General features: G+C 35.2%; 2 protein-coding genes across 5 annotated transcripts; one reads left to right on the forward strand and one right to left on the reverse strand.

The window, feature by feature from the left end:
* Positions 1-441: 441 nt before the first annotated feature.
* On the reverse strand, positions 442-6983 carry LOC109099978. The gene is made up of 5 exons (XM_042761597.1): positions 6856-6983; positions 3475-3745; positions 3217-3326; positions 2300-2515; positions 442-817 (listed from the first exon to the last, which is right to left on the reverse strand). Exons 2-5 carry the CDS (start codon positions 3669-3671, stop codon positions 669-671), a joined length of 672 nt encoding a protein of 223 aa, XP_042617531.1. The 5' UTR covers positions 3672-3745; positions 6856-6983; the 3' UTR covers positions 442-668.
* LOC109047841 (endophilin-B2-like) lies at positions 6837-27273 on the forward strand. 4 transcript variants are annotated; one of them, XM_042761594.1, is made up of 13 exons: positions 6837-6975; positions 8440-8581; positions 9790-9918; positions 14360-14493; positions 14568-14660; positions 15788-15799; positions 16619-16681; positions 17687-17710; positions 21879-21968; positions 22252-22352; positions 23170-23184; positions 23274-23484; positions 24698-27273. In XM_042761594.1, the coding sequence occupies exons 1-13, from the start codon at positions 6913-6915 to the stop codon at positions 24803-24805; spliced, it is 1185 nt and encodes a 394-aa protein (XP_042617528.1). In that variant the 5' UTR covers positions 6837-6912; the 3' UTR covers positions 24806-27273. The 4 variants fall into 4 exon arrangements, 3 of the variants coding, with proteins under 3 accessions (XP_042617528.1, XP_042617530.1, XP_042617529.1); XM_042761596.1 differs by lacking the exon at positions 23170-23184; XM_042761595.1 differs by lacking the exon at positions 15788-15799.

Genomic DNA, 27273 nt, shown 5'->3' on the forward strand with positions numbered 1-27273 from the left:
TCAATACTCTACATACAGTAAGCTTTAATACAGTGATACAATAAGCTTTCAATGAAGCAACTCTACATTCCTTCATTACTAGCTCTAAAGTGACGTTTTCGAATTAGAAACAGATCTTAAGCTCAGCTGTTAAACTGTCAAACTGAGATTTGAATCTGTGGTGAAAGGAAGTAGTTCTGCACAAAAGGGTTTTTTAAGACATTTGTTGTTTTTCTTATATATTTATACACTCATACTGTTCGAACTGTTGTATAAATAAAACGTTCAGGTTTTTTATTTTGATTTATGCTATTTCAAAATGATTTATTTTAATTTCACATTATTATGATTTAGTTAATTATTAGTTATTCATTAAATTCACAAACCCCCTGCAATGAAACTAAAATTACCAGTAGGTGGCAGCAAGCCACTGTCTTAGTAAGAGAGTCGCTGAGTCATTTATTCAGTCGATTTTGCTTTATTCAATCAGTTTTGCTTGGGAAATTTGTGAGTAAAGCATCCTGTGTGTGAAATACTCTGTAAAGCCATCAATAAATCTTGGGGATTTCTATTTAAATGAACATGAGTTGTGTTGGGGATTGTTTATTTAAGGGTGGGCCTTGTAACATATGCATTTGGAGTTTATGAAATAGAGATTGATGTAATGTCCCATAGTGTCTCCAGTGAGTTCACAGCGTGTCTGTCAGCGAGTAGTTCCTCTTCCGCCTGCTGCCGTCGGGCTGCTCGCTGAGGTGATAGCAGATCATACACCAAACGCTGTCTTCTGGAGCCATCTGAACACCATTACTAGTCCTGAACGGCCGAAGTGCACATGATCCTACAGGTACAAGAGAGGATATGAGGACAGCTGATCATTTCCATACGTCACTGTAAAATACCGTAAAATATTACTGATAAACCAGAATCAGGCTAGCTAACTGCCAATAAATTATTGTTGATCTATTTGGTCAAGCGGGTTTGCAATAAGATCTGAAATAGTTTGCGATTCATTCGGACATTCATTCACTTACGAGCGGGATTAACAAAACAGTCTCAAGCATATATATTTGCGAGTTTGCATGTCAGGTTTTTTCTTCGAAATTCTGAGTTTAAATCTCAAAAGTAATTTTTTTAGCCACGAAATAAAAAGAAAAAAGAAAATGAAAATTACGACTTTTTATTTTTTATCTCAGAATTGTGAGAAACAAAGTCAGAATTGTGAGATATAAACTCAGAATTGCAAGAGGAAGATTCACAATTACCTTTTATTATTACTTTTTAAAAATCTTTTGATAGTATTTACCTACAGTCCATGCGCAAATGTGCTCTATATGGTTCTTGTGTCAGCAATCAAGACGCTGTTTATTGCGTGATATGTTTGCAAGTTTATCTTGTAATTTTTATATTTTTCATCTAAATTCTTTACACCTCGAAAATCTTTTTTTTTTTTTTTTGCCGTGGAATAAAAAATATAAAAGGTAATTGCGCTTTATTATACAGATTTTTCAAGATGTAATATAAGTCTCAGGTGTCCCCATAAACGTGTCTGTGAAGTTTCAGCTCATTTTGAAAATGCCTATTTTGAGTGGAAGTAGAAACATGCTGTTTTCGTGCAAGTATCTTTAAATGCAAATGAGCTTCTGCTCCCTGCCCCCTTTTCCACAAAGTACCTGCTGGTACCTCAGATACTCTGCCAGAAAACATCTGTTTGGTTTTGATTATCATGTATATCGTGCTGAAGTCATGCGTTTTAAAGCCATATCAGTTTTAACATGATCTAGGTTTTTTTTTTGAGCACACACATCTGAAGCACGAGCACAGGAATAATAAACTTAGTTCTCTTTCATGGCTTAATGCACCTAAATGGTCAAATACACACCGGGAGGGAGGAGGAGGTGACTTGTGGCCAAGTATGGTGACCCATACTCAGAATTTGTGTTAAAAACACAGTCTGTGAAGGTAAATGGCTGGGAAAGAAATCGCATGTTTATATTAGATCTGCATATGGAAATGTGCAGATTAAGGGGCAGTGATAATATAATAAGATCCCACTCTTACTGTACGTAATTAGGGGAGCAAAATCTGAGCGGCTCGTTTTTCTTTTTTTTTTTTGACATGCTTGCAGAGAAAGGCTAGAACAAAGTTACTGGATTGTAGATGCAGATGTAGATGATTATTGCACTTAAACACAGTTATAAGACTACACAGCTGAAATTTTGGGATAAATCATTATTATCAATTTGGGGTTGTTGATGTGGTTGTAATGCCCTCTACTGGACTCCAACTGCACTACGAGCTCATCTGAGAGATGCAGAATGACCTATAATGAAGTAAGCGGTCACACTGAGGCAGAGGATGATGAGGAAGATGGTCCCGGGACCCACGTCCACCAGCGCACAGGCGTTCGGACATGCACAGGGACTCTCCACCCACATCTGCAGGGGCCCGTCTGCACTGAAGCTCTGGCTGTGAGTGATGGAGTGATTGGGGCTGCACTGGTAATGAACCACAGTTTGAGGCTCGCTGTCAGGAAACACTGATAGAGAGACAGAGGTCACTGAGGTCATGAGGTCAAAATATATGACAGATCTTCTCTGTTGCTTTCAGATAGCTTTAGATTTACACACATGAAATTGTTTGATGAATTTGTTTAATGATCCTGTGAAATTTCTTTACTGTGCAAGATTTGCTGCTTGCTATTGTTAGCAGGATTTTTATAGTTAACTTAAACCATTTTTTGTTACTTGAAATAAAATAAACGTTAACTGAAATAAAATAAAATATTAAAAAAATGTAAACTTGTTATTTTAGCTAGCTGTCAAGACGGCATTTCTTATTTTACTACAAAGTACAACAACAAAACCTAAAACTAAATTAACTATAATAAATAAAACTAATAAACACAATATGGCATTATAGCATAGACATAAATGCAAAAAACTATTTTTTTTTCACTTTTATTCAGTTTAAATTGATAAAGTAATTTACTTAATATTAAATAAAAATGTAACTGTTTGCACATTTACAAATAAATACATATTTATGATACTTAATTTAATTAATGTTAAACTAATAAATGTAAATTTAATTTTTAAAAAATCATTTACTTTTTTTTTTCAATTTACAAAATCTGTTTAGAATATCATTTTACTGTTGATGAGACACTGAAAAAGAGAACCTGCTAAAAGCCTTTAATTTAAGCGAATAATTAAAGACATGCTTGATACAGTCACTTACTGGAGTAAGACACCGTGAGAGTTTTCTTTGATTCGTTATAGCTGAATTTATTGCCTTCATGTCTGCCATAGTTCAAGTACTGATTGATGACCCTGTTATCCTGACGAATCCTACAGAAACATCTTCCATGAGGCTCACTTTACAAATATATCTCATCCCAACGACAGATGGGACATTCTGTGAGCTTATATCCAGTAATATTGATCATAACTGTTTACTACTAAGCAACAAAAATCATTTTAAATGTGATGAGCTGACCGTATAATGACACAGGCAGCCACATCGGTGCAGTCGGTGATGCTGAAGTCCTCGGGCTGTGAGAAGGGCAGACACGGGCTGAAGGACAGCAGCACGTCTGTGTTTCCCACCGCTGATGGCAGGGGTTTGAGTCGCTGTATGAACCCGTCCTCATCCGCCACTGAGGCCAGATCAATGAGACCTGACCCGTCCCGCATCAGACATTTACACCGGTTCACTTTAATACAGCCGCTGTGTTTCAGCTCAGACGGAGGAGCCGCTGCTGTGAGGCCTAAAGAGAAATAAAGCAGAGTCAGAACAGAGAGAACCATCACGTACATCCACCACTACAGAGTCTGAGCACTAACTAGTACTGCAGCACTAGTCAGTTAACACACTAGTGATAATAATGCACATGAGTGTGTCAGATTCCAGCACAGCTCTAGACCAACAACACAACTGCTCATTATTACAAACTCTATCTACAGTTACAAAGTGATTATATATAAAATATATTATATATTACAAATTATATTTACAGTTAGTAAAATGATTACATTATATAATATATAAAATTAATAAAAATATATATAATAGTATGAAATATAACAAATGTATAATTTACTAACTACAGTGATTACATTGTATAATATGTAATTTTATAAAAAAATATATATAATAGTATAAAATATACAAAGTTTCTATATTGCGAACTGTATTTGGTTAATAAAGTGATTACATTAAATAATATAATTTTATAAAAGATATAATAGTATAAAATATAAAAACTGTACATTACAAACTGTATTTATTGTTAGTAAAATGATTACATTATACAAATAATTTATTTAAAAAAATAAATAATAGTATAAAATCGAAATATTATATACTGTATGTTACAAACTGAGATACAATTAGTAAAATGATTTAATAAGACTGTAATTCATATGTTTTTGTAGTTATTTTTGGGGGATTCATCAAAGAAATGTGAATATTACGATTTTTTGTAGAAAACACATATTATGATTCTCCAACTAGCAACATTTTTTAAGAACGTTTTGCTAACATTCCTATTTAGTTACGAAAATGTTATTTCTGAATGTTTTCTAAACGTGTTTTTTATTTTTTTATTTTTTTCGTTATGTAAACGTGTTGCTGCGCACTGTGGAAAAAAACACTACAATTTTCACCATGTGTTCTGTAACAAAGTGAAAAGTGCTAATAGAGATTGCTAATGTGTCGTCATCATGACGTATTCCCAGTGGTAAACGCAAAGCATTTTGGGAAACCGCGGCACAAACATAACGCGCCAGACTTCTATACATGGAGGGAAGAACGCTAAACTGGAATAGAAGTGGCGTAAAGCTTAAGAACGGAATATCCTTTAATCGTTTTCCAGCGTGGAAAAATAATAGTACAAGCCATGTTTCAGAGGTGACAAATAGTTGACGAATGGCATGGATAGCAGCAGTAAGGAGCCCAAGATTACCTTCGATAACACTCCACCAAACACGATGGTGTGTTCAAAGCATTTTCACAAAGGTAAGTTACAATTACTCTCTGTAAATGTTATGTTGTGGGCAAAAAACCAGCGCGTGTTTTGTTTGACTTAACCAGACCATTAGCTTAAGTTACCAACGTACTAAAGCGTAACGTTAATCAGTTTTAAATGTTGTACATCTAGGCTACATAGCAATTTATTTGTTGACTTTGTTTGCAGGCAAACCTGCCTATGAAATGTTGGAGTGTGATCCTGACTGGATCCCTTCTCTGTACCTCGGCCATACTGAGGTCAAAGCTACGAACACAGACCGTTCAAGCCCTTTTGGAGAATTATATACCATGCTCACATCTAATATGTAAATGTTTATTGTTTGTCCAAAAGATTTTGTAATGTCTTTTTCACATGTAATGATTTTTAGCCATGTCTGTAAATAAAATACACAAAGACTGAATGAAATTCTGCCTCCTTTATCTGTATTAAGGAAGAATTGTGCAAAAATCAGTGTTCTTTGGTTGCAAACACAATTACATAACTTAAATAGTAGTAACAATCCAACTTAATTTCAGTTTCTTTACATATTTAACATGTAAACACATTTAGATGAATACATTTACATTATTAAAAAGTCCATAGAAAACTTCGTGTGTGTATGCACTAACACTTAGTATCATGTAGTTGTGAAAAATATATGGGTGCTGGGAGTTCGGCAACAGTTTGACGTCCCTTGACCAGTCGCTCTGCTCGTAAGGATCCAGTCCTTTGATTCCTTTTTTTTCTCGTCATATCTCGTCTTTGCATTAGGATTTAGTTTTTAGGCGGTATGGTACGACAATGTTTTCTTTAGTCCGCTGCATTTTGTACGATTATATTCTGTTTTTCATGCTAATTTTTCATTATTTTCATGCCAGAACACTAGCCTGTTATGCCAACCCATGTAAACTGGCCAAACATACCCATAATTCTTTGCGTTCTGATGACGTTGCCGCGCAGTTGGTCACATGTCTTAGCGATCTCTAATAGATCTCTAATAGTGCTAGTTGTGATTTCATCTTCATTTTTATAAATTTATAAATCTTTAAATAGGGCCTAAGGGCCGATGAGCGCACTTGTGCCTCAAATACAATAGCCCTTAGAAATATAATAAGCAGAATTTCAATCTGTGTGAACATGATTGTTAAAATGATTAATTTACTGAGTTCGAAGCTGCATGTAATTTGTCCGTAATAATCCGTCCGTAATAATTATAATTATAATTATATTTTTTTTTTATATAAATTACATTTCTATTAAAGTTTCTCAGTGTCATTATCCAGGTGTAAATTATTAATATTATTAATTATTGCGGGGACAAACGTGATGTGGCGTAACATCACGTGGTGACTGTAACTTTTCTCAGCGCTGCTAAGATGGACCAATCACAGTCGGTTATGATTAGGGATTTTAAGAGTCATTTTACAGAGTTTGCTATAGCAGATTTCTATTTGTATTTTAGCTATTGATCTGTGGAGTTCACAGATTCAGACGATTATACTTTTCCCTGCACAAATGTTTCCAGTAAGATGAAATGCTTTCAGAGATTTGAATGCGAGGATTGTATTCGTGAGCCGCTCAGCGCCCCCTACAGGATAAAACTGCTCGAGTCGCATAGAAACCGTTTGCAGTGTTGCCAAGTCCTCGGTTTTCCCGCGGAATTTGGCTACTGTTGCCGCCGGTTGAGAAGACCCCAATAACGTGATATTAATCACCTGGAATGCGAATTGTAACGGGGGAACCCTGCCAAAAACGTGTATTTTACCCTCCGGAACGCGATATTAGTTTTGTGCTAGTTTTGAGTAGCGATTGGGCGGACTTGTTGTGAATACCTGGCAACCCTGCGTTGGAGAGACAGAAACACTCACTGGCCTCTGCGGAGCGCCTGATGCCGCGGGGATTCCGCCTCTGTCCCCGCTCTCAACATGGATTTCAACGTGAGGAAACTCGCTGCAGATGCTGGAATATTCTTTTCACGGGCTGTTCAGGTAAGAACGGGCCGTTTACGGATGAATGTCAGAGTTTAAACGCGTCGGTCAGAGTGTCGGTGACAGTTGATGTGCAGCGCGTGACACCCGCGTCTGCGTTCACACAAAACACGAAAACAAGAGTTTCACAGATAAAATCACAAATGTACTTTCAGCCGAATTAAATCTAGTTTACAACATAATTCATTTGGGTTATGTAGTGAATGTTTTAAAACAGCAGTTAAATGGAGAAATCGATTGACTGAACCTGAGGCGTATTTAAACGTTTTTAGCGGTTTGCAGTTTTTTAAGAATACGTTACAGTTACTCTATTTAAAATGTAATAAGTCGTGTAACTAACTATATCAATTACGTTATTAAAATATTGTAACTGATTGCATTTTATTACTTTCTAGATTTTATAACGAATGTTTTCAACTGTTAATGATTTTTAAGCGTTTAAACCAGGCAGGGTTGACATTACTGTAATAACGATACTCAACGGATTTCTGTCAGAATTTGAAAATCCTTCATCGTTTGAATTAAGATTATAATAATTTAATTGTAAATCACAGCTACAACAAAATCAGACTTTAGCACCTCTTTTTACCTTTAACCCTTTAACTGTCACCCCCCATTTTTTTTTAAATAGGCATTAAAGTGCACTATCCAAACTTAAATTGTTGTAATTTATAAACACTTTGGAATATAGACCTAAGGTTGGTCTCTTTTTAAAGAAGAAAAGTAGCAGATTTTGGCAAAATAAGTTTTTCAAAATCAAAAAGTTATAGAAGTTTAAATTTACTGTAAATAAAACGTGCTATATTCATTTTATTTGATCTTATTTATTATAAATATTTTACATAACAGGTTTTACTCTAAAATTGGTATAAAATTAAAGCTAAATGTGTCTAAATAAGTTATGTTCCAAATTTGAAGTTGATATGAAAAAAATGGAGGTTCCTGTGAGATTTTATTTAGGGCGTCATACCACAAACAGCCACTGGGAGCCACCAAAAAATGAATTTATCTCTAGATTTCTCTGCCAATTTTACTTCTATCTCAAAATACCACCAAATATGGAATCCTGAGACTCAGACCCTTCCAATGATATGTTTGTTGCCAAGATTATAAAAAGTTTTGATTCTAAAAGACCGTAATGCATTTTGTAATATGACACTTGACTCCGCCCACTAAGGGGGAGGAGACCGCCATAAGATTTTAAAGTACCATTTCCATGTGACGCAATGTCCGATTTCAAAATGATTCCTAAAAGATTTTATAGAGAAAAAGGACAAAAAAAAAAAGAGCTTTACTTTCTCAGTAACTGTAACAGATTACAGTTACATTTATTTTGTAATTAAATAGTGTAATTTAGTTACATGTAACTAGTTACTCCCCAACACTGGCTGTTTGTTATTATTCTGATGTGTTTCCTCTCAGGAATACGACTGATTCTTGTTGATCTCATTACTTGTGCTTCAGTTTACAGAGGAGAGACTGGGACAGGCTGAGAAGACCGAGCTGGACGCTCACTTTGAGAATCTGCTGTCCAGAGCTGACTGCACCAAAAACTGGACCGAGAAAATCTACAGACAGACCGAAGTCATGCTTCAGCCGAACCCTGGTGAGCAGGCGCTCGTGACCCGGACACACCTGATATATAAGTGTGATACTTCAGGGCACTTTGGACTACTTCTGTGAGCTGTATTTCATTTGGGACACCTTCAGCAAGTTCTGGAGTAAATATCTGATCAAGGCTTTGATCGAACGTTGACTGCTGTGTGTGATGATATTGACATTATTCAGCTTTTTTTGGAGAACAATCTTAAAAGATAAAAAAAAAAAATAAGACATTATTTGTTTATCAAATAAAATTCTCCAGTTTGCTAATGCCCCCTAATAATTCAATGCTTTGATCGATTTATATATATATATAGCTTATATACTAGTACTTTGTAATAATTTAATATTATATATTAAATATATTTAATGTCAAAAGATATCTCAAAGTCTAGAAAGGGAACAAGGCCAAAATACAGAAATTAGAGCAAAGTTTAATTAAATTTTGGAAAATTAAAAGAGAGAAAATGTTTTAAGATAGCAGTCCATTAACTCTTTCCCTGCCAGCGTTTTTGAAAAAAGTTGCCAGCCACCGTCAGCATTTTTGATCATTTTCACCAAAAACAACTTAATGTTTAAAAATTTCCATCACAAAACAAATATAATTTAGATAATTTAGAAAAACTTAAGTTGTGACCATAATGACAGTGTGTGTGTGTTTGTTTTTATAACAAATATTTATATAACTTTTTTAGAGTATTTTATAATAATTTAATAATGTACATTAAAGGAACACATCAGGAAGAGAACAAGCCCAAAATAGAGAAATTAGGGCAAAATTTCAGTTAGAATTTTTTTTAAAGAAATTAAATTAAGATTTTAAGCAACTATAACCATTCCTTTAAAACTTATATTTATTTGTTTATTTATTAATTCATCCATTTATTATTAAGCTATTATGATATTTTCTTTAAAACTATAATGTATTTATTTAAAAACTAAATAAAAAAAGATCATAGGGGCTGACAAAATGTCCTCTAATTAAAGACTCCCAAATGTATATATGTGTGTGCAAGTAGGCTAAAGGTCCTTTAAAAAAACTACAATGTTGACCAAAGTGCTGAAGTATGTAATTTTTGCACCACAAACATCACTGCCATCGTGTTTTTTCCTTTAGTTTGTTAAAAGTGTCTAATCACAGCTGCATGTCTCAGTCTAGTGTTGTAGGTGGATTGTTTTTGATGTTTCTCTATTTGTCTGTTTGTGCGCCAGGTGCTCGCATCGAAGAGTTCCTGTATGAAAAGCTTGACCGGAAGGTTCCACCGCGGCCCACTAATGGAGAGATCTTAGGACAGTTCATGCTGGAGGCAGCGAAGGAGTTTGGACCGGGAACCCCGTACGGTAAGAATCCAAATCAGAGGTCTGTCTGACAACATTCATTAGGGGTGATGATATCGAAACTTGTCTTGTCTGTGTGCATTTTTGGCAGAAAGATCTGCTAAGAGTAGGCCTAAACGCTTGATTTATTTTATCTGTAAGAGTAAAATAAGCTGAACTCCACCGGGTCGAGGACAAATCCATTGAATTGGTTCTCAAATGATGCTCTTAATCTAATTCAATCCCCTGCAGTTACATTGAGAGCCACTGTCTGTGTTTGTTATTCTAAAGCTTCTTTTCTAGATATAATATGTAAAGGTTAGCAAGTGTTTCACTCTTTAAATGATGGAATAATTAAACCGCACAGACTGCGATGTTGAAGTTTTTCAGTGTGGTTGGATTGATTTTGCAGTCTCTGATGGTTTTTCCCTGCAGGCTGTGTGGAGGCAGCCAAACCAATAAATCTCATTGCATTTTCCTTTCTGTATCCCATCGGAGTGATGTCAGAGGTCACAGCACTCTGTGATGTCATTTCCTGGCCAGCATTCTTCCACAGAGATTTTCCCCTAGTACCAGAGATGTCCACTTGATTTTTTGTTGTTGTTTTTCTTGTCTCTTACATGATAATTAAATCGACCTAACTGTGCTCCAGTCATTTTCATCAATATTAATAAGCCTAATACTCAAAAACTATAATATTAAAGCTCTGCTTTTAGGGTTTTGTATGCATTTTATGCTTTCTGAGCTATTAGAAAGTCATTCTAGAAAACACATTCGTCAAAGCAGTGATTTGTAATGAGCCGTTTGCAATCAAAACAAGACCTGTGACCCGTTTTTGAGCTTCAGGTCTGTTTTGATCAGGTTGCACACAGCTGGGAAATAAAAAAACTTGCTAAATGTAAATAAAACTGGATTAAAGTTGATTATTTAAATTTAAGAATGAAATTAACCATACAATGAATGTCAAAGCCTCAAAGGTCAGTAATTTGGTCCTAAATTCATCTGTTGCTGTGAACAAAACCACAGTAAAAGCATGTAAAATAAAATATGACCCTTTATAGAAAGTATATTATTTATCGCCAACCAGTGTTATTTTAGTATCATTAAGATGCTATTTTAGTTTTTTTATTAATATTTTGAATTCGTTTTCATTTTTATATTTTCTGTTTTCATTTTCATTTTAAATTTGTATAGTTTTTTTAATTAACTTTTATTACTAAAACTATAATAATTTTAGTGCATCAAATGAAAATAAGGAATGATGCTTTGGCAACTAGCTGAAATAAATGAAGTTTAAGGTTTCTTACGTTTTTATTTCAATTAAAGTGTATTTTATTTCAAGTAACGTAAATGTTTTTTTTTTTAATGGTTTTAGTTTTAGTTAACTATAATAACCTGTCTCCAACTTTATCTGCATATAGTATATTAACATAGGGCGATATACTTCTTGTAAAATGTAATTAATTTTATTATGGCCCAGCTCTAATGTGCTAAATGCAACTATGAGACAAGAAGATATTATGATATTATAAACATTTTCATCAGGATTTTTTGTAAAGCTGCTTTGAAACAATGTGTATTTCGAAAAGCACTTGAAATACATTTGACTTGACTACATTACATTCGGGTTGGAATGGATAATATTAGTAAAAAGCCTATAATAAATGAATAAAATATGAATTCCAGTGCTGAATTTTATTCCCTATGATAAATGCTTTTGTTGCTGTGTTTGGTTGCCACATGAGAAGCACAGATAATAGATGCGTTGAGTGGAGAGAGAACTGTGCGCTTCTTGTTTGTCTGTTCTCAAGCTAAAGTGCACTTAGTGGTTTTAAATGGCTTATTAAAGTCCCATGGCTGACCACATGCTTTCAGGATGGGCTGTAGTGTCAGTCTGTGGAAATACACAGTTTATCTCTGTAAGAACTGGACCAGTGCAGCCGGTCTAAAGTATAGAAAACCTTAAAGTGTCTATTTGTATAATTAATGGATGAGTGTTTGTGGATGAACTTTTGACTGCATTTACTGTAGGCCATTAATTATGTTACTTATGTTGAGAAAGCATGCTATAGTTTTCACGTAAATGCGTTTAAAAGGTGTCCAAATGTCTAAAATCACTACTGAAATGCTTTTCTTTTGAATTTCTCTAATGACAATTTGAGAATGTCTCATTTGGTGTGTCTTTCTTTCCCTTTAATGGAGCTCCATGAACAAAACTGGATGATTATGTTCTCCAGCGTGATTTGAAATGATCTAAAGAGCTACATGAAAATCTCACGATCTGCACAAAAACACTTACATGAATTACATTTGATTAGTTGCATGGAAATACCGCAGAAAGTCTTCTGTATTTTGCATCATAATTTTCTTGTTCCACTTTTTCCCCAAATCCTTAAACTGTATTTACAGGTTTAAATGAGATTTCTGTGTGGTTTCAGACATTTGGACCACCTTTTTTCTGTTCTGCCATAGATAAATAAATAACTGAAGTATGGTGATTTTTGAGCCTAACAGAAAAGAGCTTTGGGCAATTCTGTGCAGTTTTGCAGTTAAAAGCACACAGACGGTCCTGTAAAGAGAGGCGTTAATTATTGATTCGGTGGGCTGAACAGCTGCTATAACGTCCCTCTCTCAACTGGCTGTGACACAATTTGCTTGCATCCTTATTTTACCTCCACATCAAATCTCTCTATTGATTGCAAAACAGTAAATGCACTGCACTCAGACAAATATGACAATTACACTGCTCTGCATCACATTTGCTGAATGAAATCCAATACTTTTTGTGGTGCTGATTTCAAAAATAGTGCCTGTTTTGTTCGAGCACATCATACTTTCTCATAAATATGATGTATTTTGTAGCATTTTTGCTTTCGACAACCGTTTGTAAGGTGAAGATGTCTTAAATTATCCCTTAATCGGCAGAAAAGCTGAACACAGGCTTGATCTTTCTTTGTTCAATTGTCAGCCCATTTTCACATCTATGATTCTGAAGACATTATTTTATGACTAAATCATGATTTCCACTTTTTCCGCTCTGTTGCACATTGTATGTTAAATTAAACATTCTACTACTTTGTCATTAAAACCAAAACTTTTGACATTTGACTGGGTTTGTTATTTTGAAAAGTGCATTAAAGGATTAGTTCACTTCTTAATTAAAATAAAAAAATTCCCTCACCCCCATGTCATCCAAGATGTTCGTGTCTCCTCCAACTTCAAAATCGTCCTACATCGCTGCAAAAGTACCGACCCAGTGTTTACAAAGATGTAGGACGATTTTGAAGTTGGAGGAGAAAACGAGATGGGAGTTTTTCGACTTACCCTAACTGTCATGAACCAGAATGCACAGAGCTAGTGTTTGAGGTTAAAAAGTATATAAATTGTAATTTTTTTTTGGTAAATGACTGATCGTTTCGCTAGATAAGATGCTTCTTCCTCGTCTGGGTTCGTGTAGAGCACTTTGAAGCTGCACTGAAGCTGCAATTTGTATCTTCCACCCAGTGAACACCACTGAAGTCCATTATAGAGAAAAACCCTGGAATGTTTTTCTCAAAAACCTAAATTTCTTTTGGAATGATGAAAGAAAGACATGAACATCTTGGATGACATGGGAGTAGGGCTGTGCGATTTGGGAAAATATCTAAGTGCGATTTTTTTTTTTTTTTTTTTTTTTTTTTTTTTTTTTTTTTTTTTGACCGATATTAGGATTGTGATTTTAATTTTGCAAAGTCAAGCTTCAGCTTAATATTGTCAATAGTGTGCAGCACAGTATGGGTATCGTTACCGTCCTGAAAAAAAAAACAAACAAAAAAAAACAATAGAAACCATCACAGAAATTCTTATGGTTTCCATTAAAACAATTTTTAAAAAAGGAATTTTCTAGTGTGTTTTGGGCATTATTTCAATAGGAATTACTGTTGTTCTATTGTTTCCTATCTGCAAGATTACATCCCAACAATAGAATCCATCAAATACCGGTAGATACCTTTATAGTTTTCATTAAAGCCAATATAATTCCCATTAAAACCCTTAAATCCATTACATTTCCCATTGTGTTTTGGGAGGGGTTCTATTGTTTTTTTGTTTTTTCAGCAGGGAAATATTATAATGGTATTACTACTTTTACAGAATTTACTTAATTACTGAATTTCACAGGAAAGATTAGATTATTTTGTGTAAATGAACTGTATTACTTTAGCCAGTTATTAAAGTAGGCATATTGCATATATTACGGTTACAATAGGCTGTTTTATTAATTTTTAAGGATTTGGGATTTTAAGAACAAGTGGAAAATGTGCTGAATGTTTCATTTTATCCAAGTGAAAGTAGGAAAGCAGTAAGATTGAATTTACAATTGTTTTAAACGCGGAGCCAGGCGCGAGTTGACACAGGTTGCGCACGTGCGTCTAGCCTCGTCCATATTGCAGATAACTCGTGGTTCATCTGTGCTTTGGCCTTCTAGGAAGCACCCTGATCAAAGTGGGCGATTGTCAGAGGAGACTGGGCGGCGCTGAGAGAGAGTTTCTGCAGACCTCATCCATTAGCTTCCTCACACCCCTACGCAACTTTCTGGAGGGCGACTGGAGGACCATTTCTGTGAGTTTGACTCTCTTGTGGCAGTAGATTTGCACATGATTCTGATGCATTGAAAAGTGTTGTCCTCCTCGCAGAAAGAGCGGAGACTTCTGGAGAATCGGCGCTTGGATCTCGACGCCTGTAAAGCGCGACTCAAGAAGGCCAAAACCGCAGAAGCCAAAGCAGCTGTAAGACTGACTTAATCTTTTCTCATCTTATTTTTCTTCTCTTTTCTTTAGGGATGGGAATCATAAGGGATTTAGCATTTCTGATTTTGGTTCACATTCCAGCTTTCTTACGGGAATAGGTCAGCCAAAAATGAAAATTTGCTGAAAATGTGCTCATCCTCAGGTCATCCAAGATGTAGATGAGTTTTGTTTCTTCATCGTAACATAAGAAATTTAGCATTCCATCACTTGCTCAGCAGTGGATGCTCTGCAGTGAATGGGTGCCGTCAGAATGAGAGTCCAAACAGCTGATAAAAACATCACAATAATCCACAGCACTCCAGTGCCTCAGTTAACATCTTGTGAAGACAAAAGCTGCGTGTTTCTAAAAAACATATCTGTCATTATGGCGTTTTAACTTCAAACTGTTGTTTCTGGCAAAAATACGAGTCTGTAGTCCATAAAAACACTTCCTCCAGTGAAAAAGTCCATCTCCTGTTGTCTCTTACGTTAAAATCCACTTACATATTTGTTTAGAGCTGTTTTGGCTTGTAAACGGGTCTTGATCTGTGCAGATTTCTCTCCCGATTCAGACGAGATGATTTTTTCACTGGAGAAAGCATTATTATGGAAGCAACAGTTTGAAGTTCAAAATCTCTTGATGGATTTGTTTCTTACAAACATGCAGCTTTTGTCTTCTCAAGACATTAACTGCTGGACTGGAGTGCTGTGGATTATTGTGATGTTTTTATCAGCTGTTTGGACTCTCATTCTGACGGCACCCATTCACTGCAGAGGCTCATTAATCTGGAAAACAGTCAATCAAAAGTTGATTGTCTTGAAGAACCACCTCTTATTATGTGTATTTTATTTGATTACTATCTTCTGTGCACGTCGGCAACAGAATGCAAACATTTCAAAAACTATTATTTGATTTCAGAATTATAAAAGAATGTAACTAGTTCTGAATAAGAACTGGTTCTCGATTCCCTTTCCTCTCAGTTGTCGTATTTATTGTCACGTTTTGATAACATCACTCGAAATATCTCTGTTCCTTGTGTTTGTGTCAGTGTGTGGTTGTGAATGTTGAGTGGTTTCTCACCTGTTGTTTGAGCACTAATTGTTTGTCTCTGCTTTAACCTTCACAGTGTGAGGGAGAAGTGAGTATCACAGTGTATTTCCTCTTATGCACATTATGCTTTTTTCCTGCCTTTTTACATTTTTTGAATAACAATGACATGAAGACCTTTCAGTTTTGTTCCTCGTTTTTCATGCACTCCACTAAGATCTTCTTTGAATGATATGATGGAATAACTTGTATCTGAGTAAACCTTAAAAATCCAGATTTCCAGAATGCATTGCAACAAGCATAGAGATTTTTTTATTTACTTTTTGATTTTTGATTGAGACAGAAATCAATCAAACCTTCCTCTGTCAAGAGTGAAAACATGACGGAGAGCAGCTGATTCTCAAGTCTACTGAATACAGTTATTCTGTCAGCGTCCTCTCGTGGCTAATATGTGAACAGAAAGTGAATCTGTTCCATCATATCATAATATACACCCACTCAAATTGTTTTGGGTTTCATCAGTGCATTATAATTAATACATAATGCATACAAAAATGCAATATTTCAGTTGCCACATCTTCATTTCATCATTCAGCAAGATCAAAGATCAGATGTTTTCATTCTTATATTTATTAAAGATCAGCTCAATATCATCTAAATTTGATCAAACTTAACATTATTCTGATCTTTGAATCTTCGTAAGCTGTAGATCTGATGCATGGTGGCTTTTAGAAGAGAAGTCATTGCTACTTTTTGTTTGTAGCGTTTCACAATCACCAGCAGTTATCACCCCATAGTTCAGTGCAGCTGATGAAGGTGGTGCCAGTCAGTCTCTTACCTAAAATATCTGCTGTTAGTGGTTGTGCTTTGGCAGGAGGTGTGTATTAAAGTGTGTTACTGTCTGTTTCAGGCTGTTCCAGACTTTCAAGAGACCAGACCGCGTAATTATGTGCTGTCTGCCAGTGCATCTGCGGTAAGAACACCCCACCTCCACACACATACACACACACACACACACACACACACACACACACACACACACACACACACACACGCACCCACACCCACACCCACACCCACCCACACACACACACACACACACACACACACACACACACACACACACACACACACACACACACACACACACACACACACACACACACATTACATTTCCAGTATTAATATTCATGATAGACACAATCTGTCATTCATTTTTCTGACATGTTGTTGTCAGATCGCATTGCTTTCCTACATCCTGTACATCCAGAGATGTGATTCTACCATGATACAAACCTACATATGGAAGCTTATTTCCGCCACAGAATAAAACAATAAAAAGGTAATTAAAAAGGTAACCTTTTGTCTCACAGTACAGACTTTTTTTTCACAGTTCTGAGAAAAAAAGTAAATAGTGCAAGATATAAATTCAAAATGGCAAGATATATACTCAGAATTGTGAGATACAAACACTCAAAATTGCAAGAGGAAACAAAGTCCGCATTTTTTATTATTATTATTTTTATTATTCTGTAATGGAAACAAAAAAACAGAATTGCGAGATGTAATCTCAGAATTCTGAGAAACAAAAAGTCTGAATTGTGAGATAAAAAGTCGCATTTATCTTTTTTATTTTTATTCCATGGCAGAAATAACTTTGCCCTTCTACATGCTTCACCCTGTGCATTAAGGATGTAAATAAGCAACCTAATACTCACCACTGTAACCAAACTAATCACGTATTTTTCTGCTTATTTTACACCGATTTACTCTCCACTTATAGTTATTTCTCTGTTTATTTCTCCATTTATAGTTTGGTCTTCAGAGATGTCATTATTCTCAATTAAATTATCACTCAAATGTACTTTGTCCCTTTGTGTTCTGCTGTAATTAAACACAGCTTGAGTTTAACACTTCTCATTGTAATGCTCTCTGTGCTTTTGTCTTGTCTTTCTGTATGTGTCTCTCCTCTCATCAGCTCTGGAACGAGGAGCTTGATAAAGTAAGTCTGACATCACAAATATATACGTTTATATATATTCTGTTGTAATATTAGTCAGGTCAGCACAGAGCACTATGTTCACGCTTATGTGCAGGGTTATTGTCAACTAAAGCTAAACGAAAACTGAAAATATAGAAAACTATTTTTGTTACTTGAAATTATCTATCTATCTATCTATCTATCTATCTATCTATCTATATATGAATATATCAATATATGTGTGTGTGTGTGTGTGTGTATGTGTGTGTGTATATATATATATATATATATGTGTGTGTGTATATATATATATATATATATATATGATTTTTTTTTTACCAAATAACTAAAACTGAAATAATATCAATAAGCAATATAGCTGCAAGCAGCAATTAAAAGGCAAGTACAAAGACATTTTCTTAGAAGTTATTAGCAATTTTGTAAATTTTACCACACGGTGGTCACATACCGAGTTTCGTAAAAATATGCCAAACATACAGCATTCTTCAAAGAAAATTCTAAATGGTCGACGCCTAAAATGGCCTACATGGGAAAATTAGGTATTGTTCTACTTGGTATGTCGCACCGAATATAAAGAGACCAGTCAGATTTTTGGTCAAACCATTCATAAGTTCTAAACAAAAATGGCAATTTTTCATATCTCCAGACCACTAGGTGGCACTGTGCCAAAACTGTGCAGGTGCACTCAGGTCTCAGGTGTGCTCAACAGATTTGTTCATGCATTATTCGAAAATGGTTTGACAAATCAACTTATATTCCATAACTTTTTGCCAGCATGGCCTGAAGATGATCTGAGCAAATTATGGGGAAAAACGGACAAAAAGAAGAGTAAAAAAAAAAAAAAAAAGTAAAAATGCCGAAAAATCTTGACTCCTAGATTTTATATTTTTTGGTGTCTATTTGACTCGGCATGAGTCCAAGGAATCAGAGGGAAAAAAGAATTTTGCTTCTAAACTTTACTGTTCAAAAGTTAATAGCATAAACATTAATGCAGATTGTCTTGTTGGTGGTGCTACAGAGTCTGAGTTTGAGACTCCAAGACTTGCTGTGGTTAATGTTGAGACTGTCCTCTATATGTGTGATAAATTCCTCAACTTTCCCACAAGCGGTTCTATGGGCTGCCATAGAATCAAGAATGGAAGAAGAAGGAGAAACAGAATAATAATAACAAGAACACTAACGATTACAGTAGGTGTCTATGCACCTTTGGTGCTTGGCCCCTAATCATAGACATTTAAAAAAACTAATAAAAACGTTATAAATACAACAAAATTACTAAAACTTTAACCCCTTAACTGTCACCCCCCATTTTTTAAAATAGGCATTAAAGGTGCCATGTGTAAAAATTGAGGTAAAAATATCCAAAAAATGACCTACACGCATCAAAAGAATGAGAAGAAATAAGGGCGATGATGTCATTAAAAAAATGTCAAGTTATAGTGCTGCAGAGATATCAACCTTAATTAGCATTAGCATTACTAGCCACGGCCCGACAGGTGTCGTAATACCAGTTTCGGCCATGGGAGGCGGTATGCGGGCAACATAACCACCAGCCAACCTGCAATACACGAATAACTCGCACGGCTTGTGGGCGTACTTGAACCTGATGTCAAGCAACCGCGCTCGGAATCACAAATCAAATCCGATAAGAAAAGGAGCCGAAACAGAGTAAACATCGGCACTGCTTTCCATCGCTGGAGACAACTGATGGACTTGAAAGAAATGAGCTTTGACTCCGAACTTGCAACATTTTTTTTGGATTGGTAAGTAAGATGCTGTTAGTATTTCGCTAGAAGTTTGTTTTATATGTTTGCGTATTTTTTTTCGGGAAGTTATAACATAGAAAATGTATCGAAGGATGTTCGATAAACGTGCTAATGTTAGCGATGGCTAACCGTAGCTGCGTTTGATAGTTAGCTAGCTATAACTTACCCACAGATCCGATCCGGTTTTTCACCTGTTATCTACCAAAGCCCGTCTCTACAAAGCTGATGCTAAAATGTAACATTACCTAAGAAGCTTGAAATGTCTTCGATGATAATGAACCCGAGAGAGAGAGAGAGAGAGAGAGAGAGAGAGAGAGAGAGAGAGAGAGAGCGAGAGAGAGAGCGAGAGAGCGCGCCCCGGCCGCGCGCGCACTCACTCACTATATTCAGAGCGGTCAAGTTTTTGAAAGCGTGTGAAAAGAGTCAATTGCGTGTGTCTCACTGTGAATGCTTGAGAGTTGGCAGCTCTGGTTACGTTTGGTTGGCGCTAGCTTGGTCAACATCAGCTGTCTGATGTTGACCAATGATCTTGACAGAATGCTGTCTGTCAAATTAATTTAATTCAAATAATGTGTATATACAATTCAAAATGTAATATGAACAAAACGAATATGAACATATTCCCTGGTAAAGGTGAAGGGGAGTAGCTTGAAGATGTCATGTTTTAAAATCACTTGACATCACCCAACGTTACTCTGGAGGCAAAACGTCCTTTAGGCTTCGGCTATGGCTCTAGGGTTGTTGTGAAGGTAGGGGCGGAGCATAGAGACTATGCCGTTTCTCGTTTGTTACTCTAGAGTAGACCAATTCACTTATTGAGGCATACTGCCCCCATCTGGTATGGAATGTGGAGTATGACTTGATTTTTTTGCCAGACATTACACATGGCTCCTTTAAAGTGCACTATCCAAACTTAAATTGTTGTGTTTTATGAACACTTTGGAATCTAGACCTAAGGTTGGTCTTCTTTTTAAAGAAGAAGATTAGCAGATTTTGGCAAAAGCGACTTTTTTTCAAAAAATCAAAGTATCAAAAAGTTATAGAAGTTTAAATGTACTGTAAATAAAATGCGCTATATTAATTTTATTATATTTTATTTATTATAAATATTTTACATAACAGGTTTTACTCTAAAATTGGTATAAAATTAAAGCCTTGTGTCTAAATAAGTTATGTTCCAAATTTGAAGTTGATATGAAAAAAATTGAGGTTCCTGTGAGGTTTTATTTAGGGCGTCATACCACAAACAGCCACTGGGAGCCACCAAAACTCCTTTGAATTTTGTTTAATGAATTTTCCCTAGATTTGTCTGTCAATTTTAGTTCAGTACTCAAAATAACCTCCAAATATGGAATCCTGAGACTCAGACCTTTCCAATGATATGTTTGTTGCCAAGATTATAACAAGTTTTGATTCTAAAAGACCATATTTCATTTTGTAATATGACACTTGACACTGCACACTAAGGGGGAGGAGACCGCCATAAGATTTTAAAGTACCATTTCCATGGTAACGCAATATCCGATTTCAAAATGGTTTTCACAGGATGAATCTTGGGCTTCTAAGCTTTCAAATGATATATAATTTATGATGATTACTAAAAGATTTTATAGAGAAAAAGGACAACAAAACAAAGAGTGCCAAGCGTCCCACAGGTGGGACGGTGACAGTTATGAAAATGTAATTTAAATTTGGGTGAATCTCGTGGGAAAATGGGCATACTTCAAAATAAAGTATTTTTTGCCTGAAAAAATTTAAGTAAATGAAGACAGTTATATAAAATGTACATCGGTCTAATTTGTATCTGAAAAGTATGACTGACATTACTAACTGCAAATTGATTAGACTTGTTCTTAAGAGAGTCTTCACACCAAACGTGAATTTAATTATTTGTTAGATTACATACAAAGTCAATGCAAAGACGCGGATAGCGGTGAATTTGCGCCAGACGACGTGAAATGTCTTCGTCTTTCGCTTGAGTTGAAATTTTTCAATTCGCCAGATGCGTTCTCATGTAAGCCAATCAGCGAAGAGCTTATTGACACATCCAGTATCAGAAAATGGAGGTGTGCTTTATTGTAGTCATCTTGTAGTAGTGTGTGCCTCTGTATGATGCTGTGAACCCAGACATGTCTGCGTTTGGCTTTCTGGCGTTTTTTGGACTTCCACAACAGGTACAAAGCAGCGAGAGTATTTATCCTCACCATGGTTGATTACTCGGGGGATGTTTTTTGCCTCACTCGCGTGAATAGTGACAAAACATCCAGCAAGTAATCCAGAGCGAGTGACGATGCACATATTTGCTTCGCGTTTAGTGTGTACAGTGTTTTTGCAAGTGTAATTTAAGTGCTAATGTAGCTTAAGCCTGTGTCAATTTTGTATTTGTTTTCTGTCATGTGCAGGCAGAGCATGAGATGCGTGTTGCTCAGACAGAGTTTGACAGACAGGCAGAGGTCACCAGACTCCTCCTGGAGGGCATCAGCAGCACACACGTGAGTCGTGCATGCTACACGCTACACACTTGAGCAGAAGCGTATGTTTGAATAGCTGAACATTATGTAAACATGCCAATTTAAACTGATAACCCTCATTTTCAGGATGGCCTTAAAGGCTTTCATAATAACCCTTCAATATGCATGCTTTGAAATTCAAAGAATAGGACTTAAAAACATTGTTAATATCTATTATCCTCATGCAAACAAACGAAGCGCAGTCTGTGTTTGCACAGCGTGCCGTGGGTTTTAAAGTGACAGGATGTCTTTTGTGTCTGTGCAGGTGAATCATCTGCGGTGCCTGTGTGAGTTTGTGGAAGTGCAGGCGATGTATTACAGCCAGTGTCACAACTACATGCAGGAGCTGCAGAGAGAGCTGGGCAGGTGGGCACACGTCAGATTTCATGCTGTTAGCTTATGCATGCGCAAAGTGCTATTTGGGTCACCAAATTAAATTCTAAAATTTTACAATAAGGTTTCATAGTTAATGCATTAGCTAAAGTTAACAATATATTTTTACAGCATTTAATAATCTTGTGCATTTGTAATGTTTACACATACTGTAAATGATGAAATTCACATTAATTAGGATTAATATGTTCTGTGTTGTTCTTTGTTCATGTTAACTAATACAGAAAAATAATAATAACAACTGAAACGTAATGTTAAAGCGTGACCTATTAAATTAAAGATTTCCTTTACAAAATTTTACAGTGGAAAACATGACATGATGCACCTTAAAGGAATAGTTCACGCAAAAATGGAAATTTGATGTGAAATTTACTCACCCTCAGGTCATCCAAATTTGTTTCTTACTTGGAACAGATTTAGAGAAATGTATCATTATGTTACTCGCTCTCCATGGATGCTCTGCAGTGAATGGGTGCCGTCAGAATGAGAGTCCAAACAGCTGATAAAAACATCACAATAATCCACACCACTCCAGTCCATCAGTTAACATCTGGAGAAGACAAAAGCTGCATTTTCTAAGAAACAAATCCGTCATTAAGACGTTTTTAAATTCGGCTAAATTAAGAGTCCCTAATCCATAATAACTCTTCCTCCAGTGAAAAAGATGCAATGCTACATTTCTCCAAATCTGATGAAGAAACAAACTAATTTTTATCCCGGATGGCCTGAGGGTGAGGACATGTCATTATTATAAACACCTGTTTTACTTTTCCCACCCATCTGCTCTCAGTTCCAGTGGAGACATGTGAGTTTAGAGTTTGTCGTCTTGTTAGTGTAAACATTCGTCAGCAGAGCCCTCATAGTGTCTCCTCCATCAATCTTCTCTCTTTCAGAATCCCCTCACTCATTGGAGGTGAACTCCCACCCCGCCGGCAGCCCAACAGACCCGTCCACCTTCCTGCCCCTGAACTCTCCATCTCTGCTGGAAACAGACGCTCTGCAGATTGAAGAAGTTCAGCCACCCGCCAGCGGCACACGCAAGGCCAAAGTGCTGTATGACTACGACGCTGGAGATTCCAGTGAGCTCTCGCTGCGGGCCGATGAGGTGAGCAGATGTTTGATGGAAGATAAAAGGTCTGATATGGGTCTAAAAGGGATGTTAGGGGCTGTGAAAATACTGTATTATAATTGCATAATATCTTAGCTCACATTAATGATCCAATCAAATTGTGATGGATAAAATTAGGTCCCCTCCTAAATGATTTCTTATTGAATATTCTGTTTCTTTTGAAAACACCACATTAATTCAAATTAAAATTAATGTTTATTATATGTCACATTTATGTTACAATTAAAGGAATTGTGAAAGGTTTATTACGATGATTTAATGCATTATAAGTTGATATTGGGTAGTTTATTCTTATCCAATATTTCTTGAAAATGACACATTCATTTTATTTAAGTTTGCATTAATTTATTTACATTAATGTTAAAATTAAATGAATCGTGAATGGTCTTTCATGACGATTAAATGCATAAGTTAATTTAGGTTAGTTTATTTTATTTAATTTAGTTATTTATTCATTTATTTATTTTAGTAAAAATAGATGATATTTTGAATATTAAGTATTTGCAATGATTTTATTGGCAATGAAAAGTGAAAAATTGTGAAAATAGTTAAACAATGAAGAAAACATAGCATGGTGTTTTTTACTAGATTTTTTTAAATGTGTTTTGCATTAAATATTTTAGAATATATTTGGCTATAGTGATAGTTTAGTTGAATTTATAATTTTTTTTAATCCATTTCATTTGAATGTTGTTTAATGTTTAGCATTTTTCATATAATAACCATCTGTTTACTTCATCATATCCAACTTTTCATGAGCCATAAATGATTTCTCACTGAATATTCAATTGAAAATACCACATTCATTTTAAATAATGTTCATTGTATGTCACTTTAATGTTAAAATTAAATGAATTGTGAATGTTTTTCATGATGATTTAAAGCATTATAGTTAACATTGGCTAGTTTAAACTTCTCTTGAATATTTTATGTGGAATTAAACATTGTAAATATAGTGACGAACAGTGAAGAAAACATTAACGAACTAGATTTTTAATGTGTTATGGTTCTTGGATTAAACATTTTGTAATATATTTGGCTGCATTTACCATTTGGTTGGTCTGATGATTCCTTTTAAGGCATTTTATTTACATATTGTTGAATATTTAGAATGTTTGCTATATCTGTTTACCTGAGAAGCATTAAGACTCTAAATTAATTCATTTCTCTTCTCTGATTGGACGATCAGCTCATCACTGTGTACACAGTGCCTGGAATGGACTCTGATTGGCTGATTGGAGAGCGAGGAAACCAGAAGGGGAAAGTGCCTGTTACATATCTGGAGCTGTTGAGCTAAAGAGGCGAGACACACACACACACACACACACACACACACACACACACACACACACACACACACACACACACACACACACACACACACACACACACACAGTTTCCACCTTTAGCACTCAGCCATGAGCAAATAGAATCATGGACACTTATGAGATCAACCCATGTGTGCATCTATTTACTGAAAAGCAAATATTGTGTGTTTTCATGCATGTCAAGGAGATACCGATTGACTTGGCTTCATTTTTCTGTTTGATTTTAATACTAATCCATCCTTTTTATTAATACTAAAAATCAAACCCTTATGAATTATTAAATAGTGGGATTAGTCAGCATTATAATACTTATAACTTATAGTTTTTTTTAAAATCATGAAATCACAGAACTAATAATTGATTCACAAAATGCCTGAAACATCCACTCATTGTGAACACATGTTTGTATGTAAGTATGTGCCTGTTTTCTACACTAAAAACTGCTCTGTGATCAGTCAGAATGTCTTTTTTGCCTTCAGTACACAGATAACAATCTTAACTCAGCTTGTCCTGGAGCTGATGACACACATAAGCTCAGTTTTAAACATTCAAAGGTCATCTACGCCGTCTAAGCTCTATCATATTTGCACTGTTTGGCTACTTTGTTTACTTGCAGACCCCCGTAAGCCAAAATTAAACACGTCCTTAACCGCATCTCATGCAGACAGATATAATGTGATGAGCTCAAATTTACATTTGCTCTGCTTTAAGTGCCACTTAAGTTAGTATTGTTTTGAATTTCTTTTAATTAGACAAAATGTAAACAAATCATATGAAGTATATCCATCTTAAGGCCAATTTCACATGATTTACAGAGTTTTACTGTAACTATTATTGTGCTGTTGCCACATTCCATTGTTCTTTTAAAGAAATAGTTCACCCAAAAATGAAATTTGTTTAAAATTTCCTCACCCTCAGGCCATCCAAGATTAGGATGAGTTTGTTTCTTCATCAGGTTTGTAGAAATGTAGCATTGCATCAGTGTCTCAGCAATGGATGCTCTGTAGTGGATGGGTGCCGTCAGAATGAGAGTCCAAACAGCTGATAAAAACATCACAATAATCCACAGCACTCCAGTCCAAACAGTAGGCCTGTCACGATAACAATTTATTGTTGTGCGATACATTGCCCCAGAAATAACTGCGATAAACAATATTGTTGTCCTTATAAGACCTTTTTATGCCACTGAATATTTAATCATGATATAAAAGCATAATAATAAAAATATTAGAGCATAAAAATATTAGATACCTTAAAAAACTTGAATAAATAGTAAATAAACATTTTCTAACAAAAAGTGCAAAGTAACAAGTAGAAAAAAGAAAAATTTACAAATAACTTGTATGGAGATTATTATTTTTCCCGGCCCTTCTTTTCTCTTTAAATCTTGCAATCTCAGTGAAAACTGGAGGAATGCTGCCAGTTAAATAGAGTTTGTCATATAATTAAAGTAATTAGAACCAGGTGCTGGATTAACATCAATAACATGGTGGTATCACAATTTTTCAAATATCTCTTTTAAGTTTTTTATACTGTGTTTCAGAATACAGTTAATTTATGAAATATGTTTAAAAAACTGCCCGTCTACTCCTGTTAGGATAACTTCAAATAGGACTAAGCAGTGACCTTGAAATTTAGGAAAATGTAGATTGTTCTCTAATTTTGATCTCCACTCTACAGTTCTCCAAATATGATGAAGAAACAAACTCCTCTACATCTCTGAAGTTCAGCAATCTTTCATTTTTGCGTGAACTATTCCTTTAAGTCTCGTCTACTGATGTAAATGTTTTGCCTTGTTTTTGTCTCAATAGCAACACTTGAGATCACAGCTAAAGAGCAAAGCATGTTTCATAAACTCTCAAATTATTCTGACTGGTGTACTTTATTATAATAATAATAATAATAATAAAAATAATAATAATAGTAATAATACAATTTTATTTATTTCTCTAGTACATCATTTCTGAAACCCAAGGTTGCTTGATGAGTGCTGATTTAAACCATACTTGATTGATTTATGCACTGCACAACCAGTTTTTTATGACACCTATTAATATATTTATTTTAAATTAATTTTAGACCTTTCTTAGTTTAGAGTTTGGCTTCATAGATTAATTTCTGTTTATTTATTTTATTAGTGTCAAAGTGCAGCTAAACATTATTAAGATTTTGTGTTCAGTGTGCAGTATTTATTGTTTTATTTTACTTCTGATGTTTTTTTTTTCTTTTATTTTTATTGTAAATCATTATGGTTTATGTATGTATAATTGCCAAAAACTGAACTTTTCTTTTCTGTTTTCTTCTGAGAGGAAGCTCTTGTCTGTGATGCCCTCTGTTGGTCATTTCTTGCTCTTTTGCTCTTCTTAATGGCTTCTCTCCAATCCATGTGGAGAGAATCAATCTTAATAATGCAATAAAACCCTTTTTTATTGCTATA

The sequence above is a fragment of the Cyprinus carpio genome, chromosome A8 (genome assembly GCF_018340385.1).
Source record: "Cyprinus carpio isolate SPL01 chromosome A8, ASM1834038v1, whole genome shotgun sequence".
In the NCBI taxonomy this organism is placed as follows: Eukaryota; Metazoa; Chordata; class Actinopteri; order Cypriniformes; family Cyprinidae; genus Cyprinus; species Cyprinus carpio.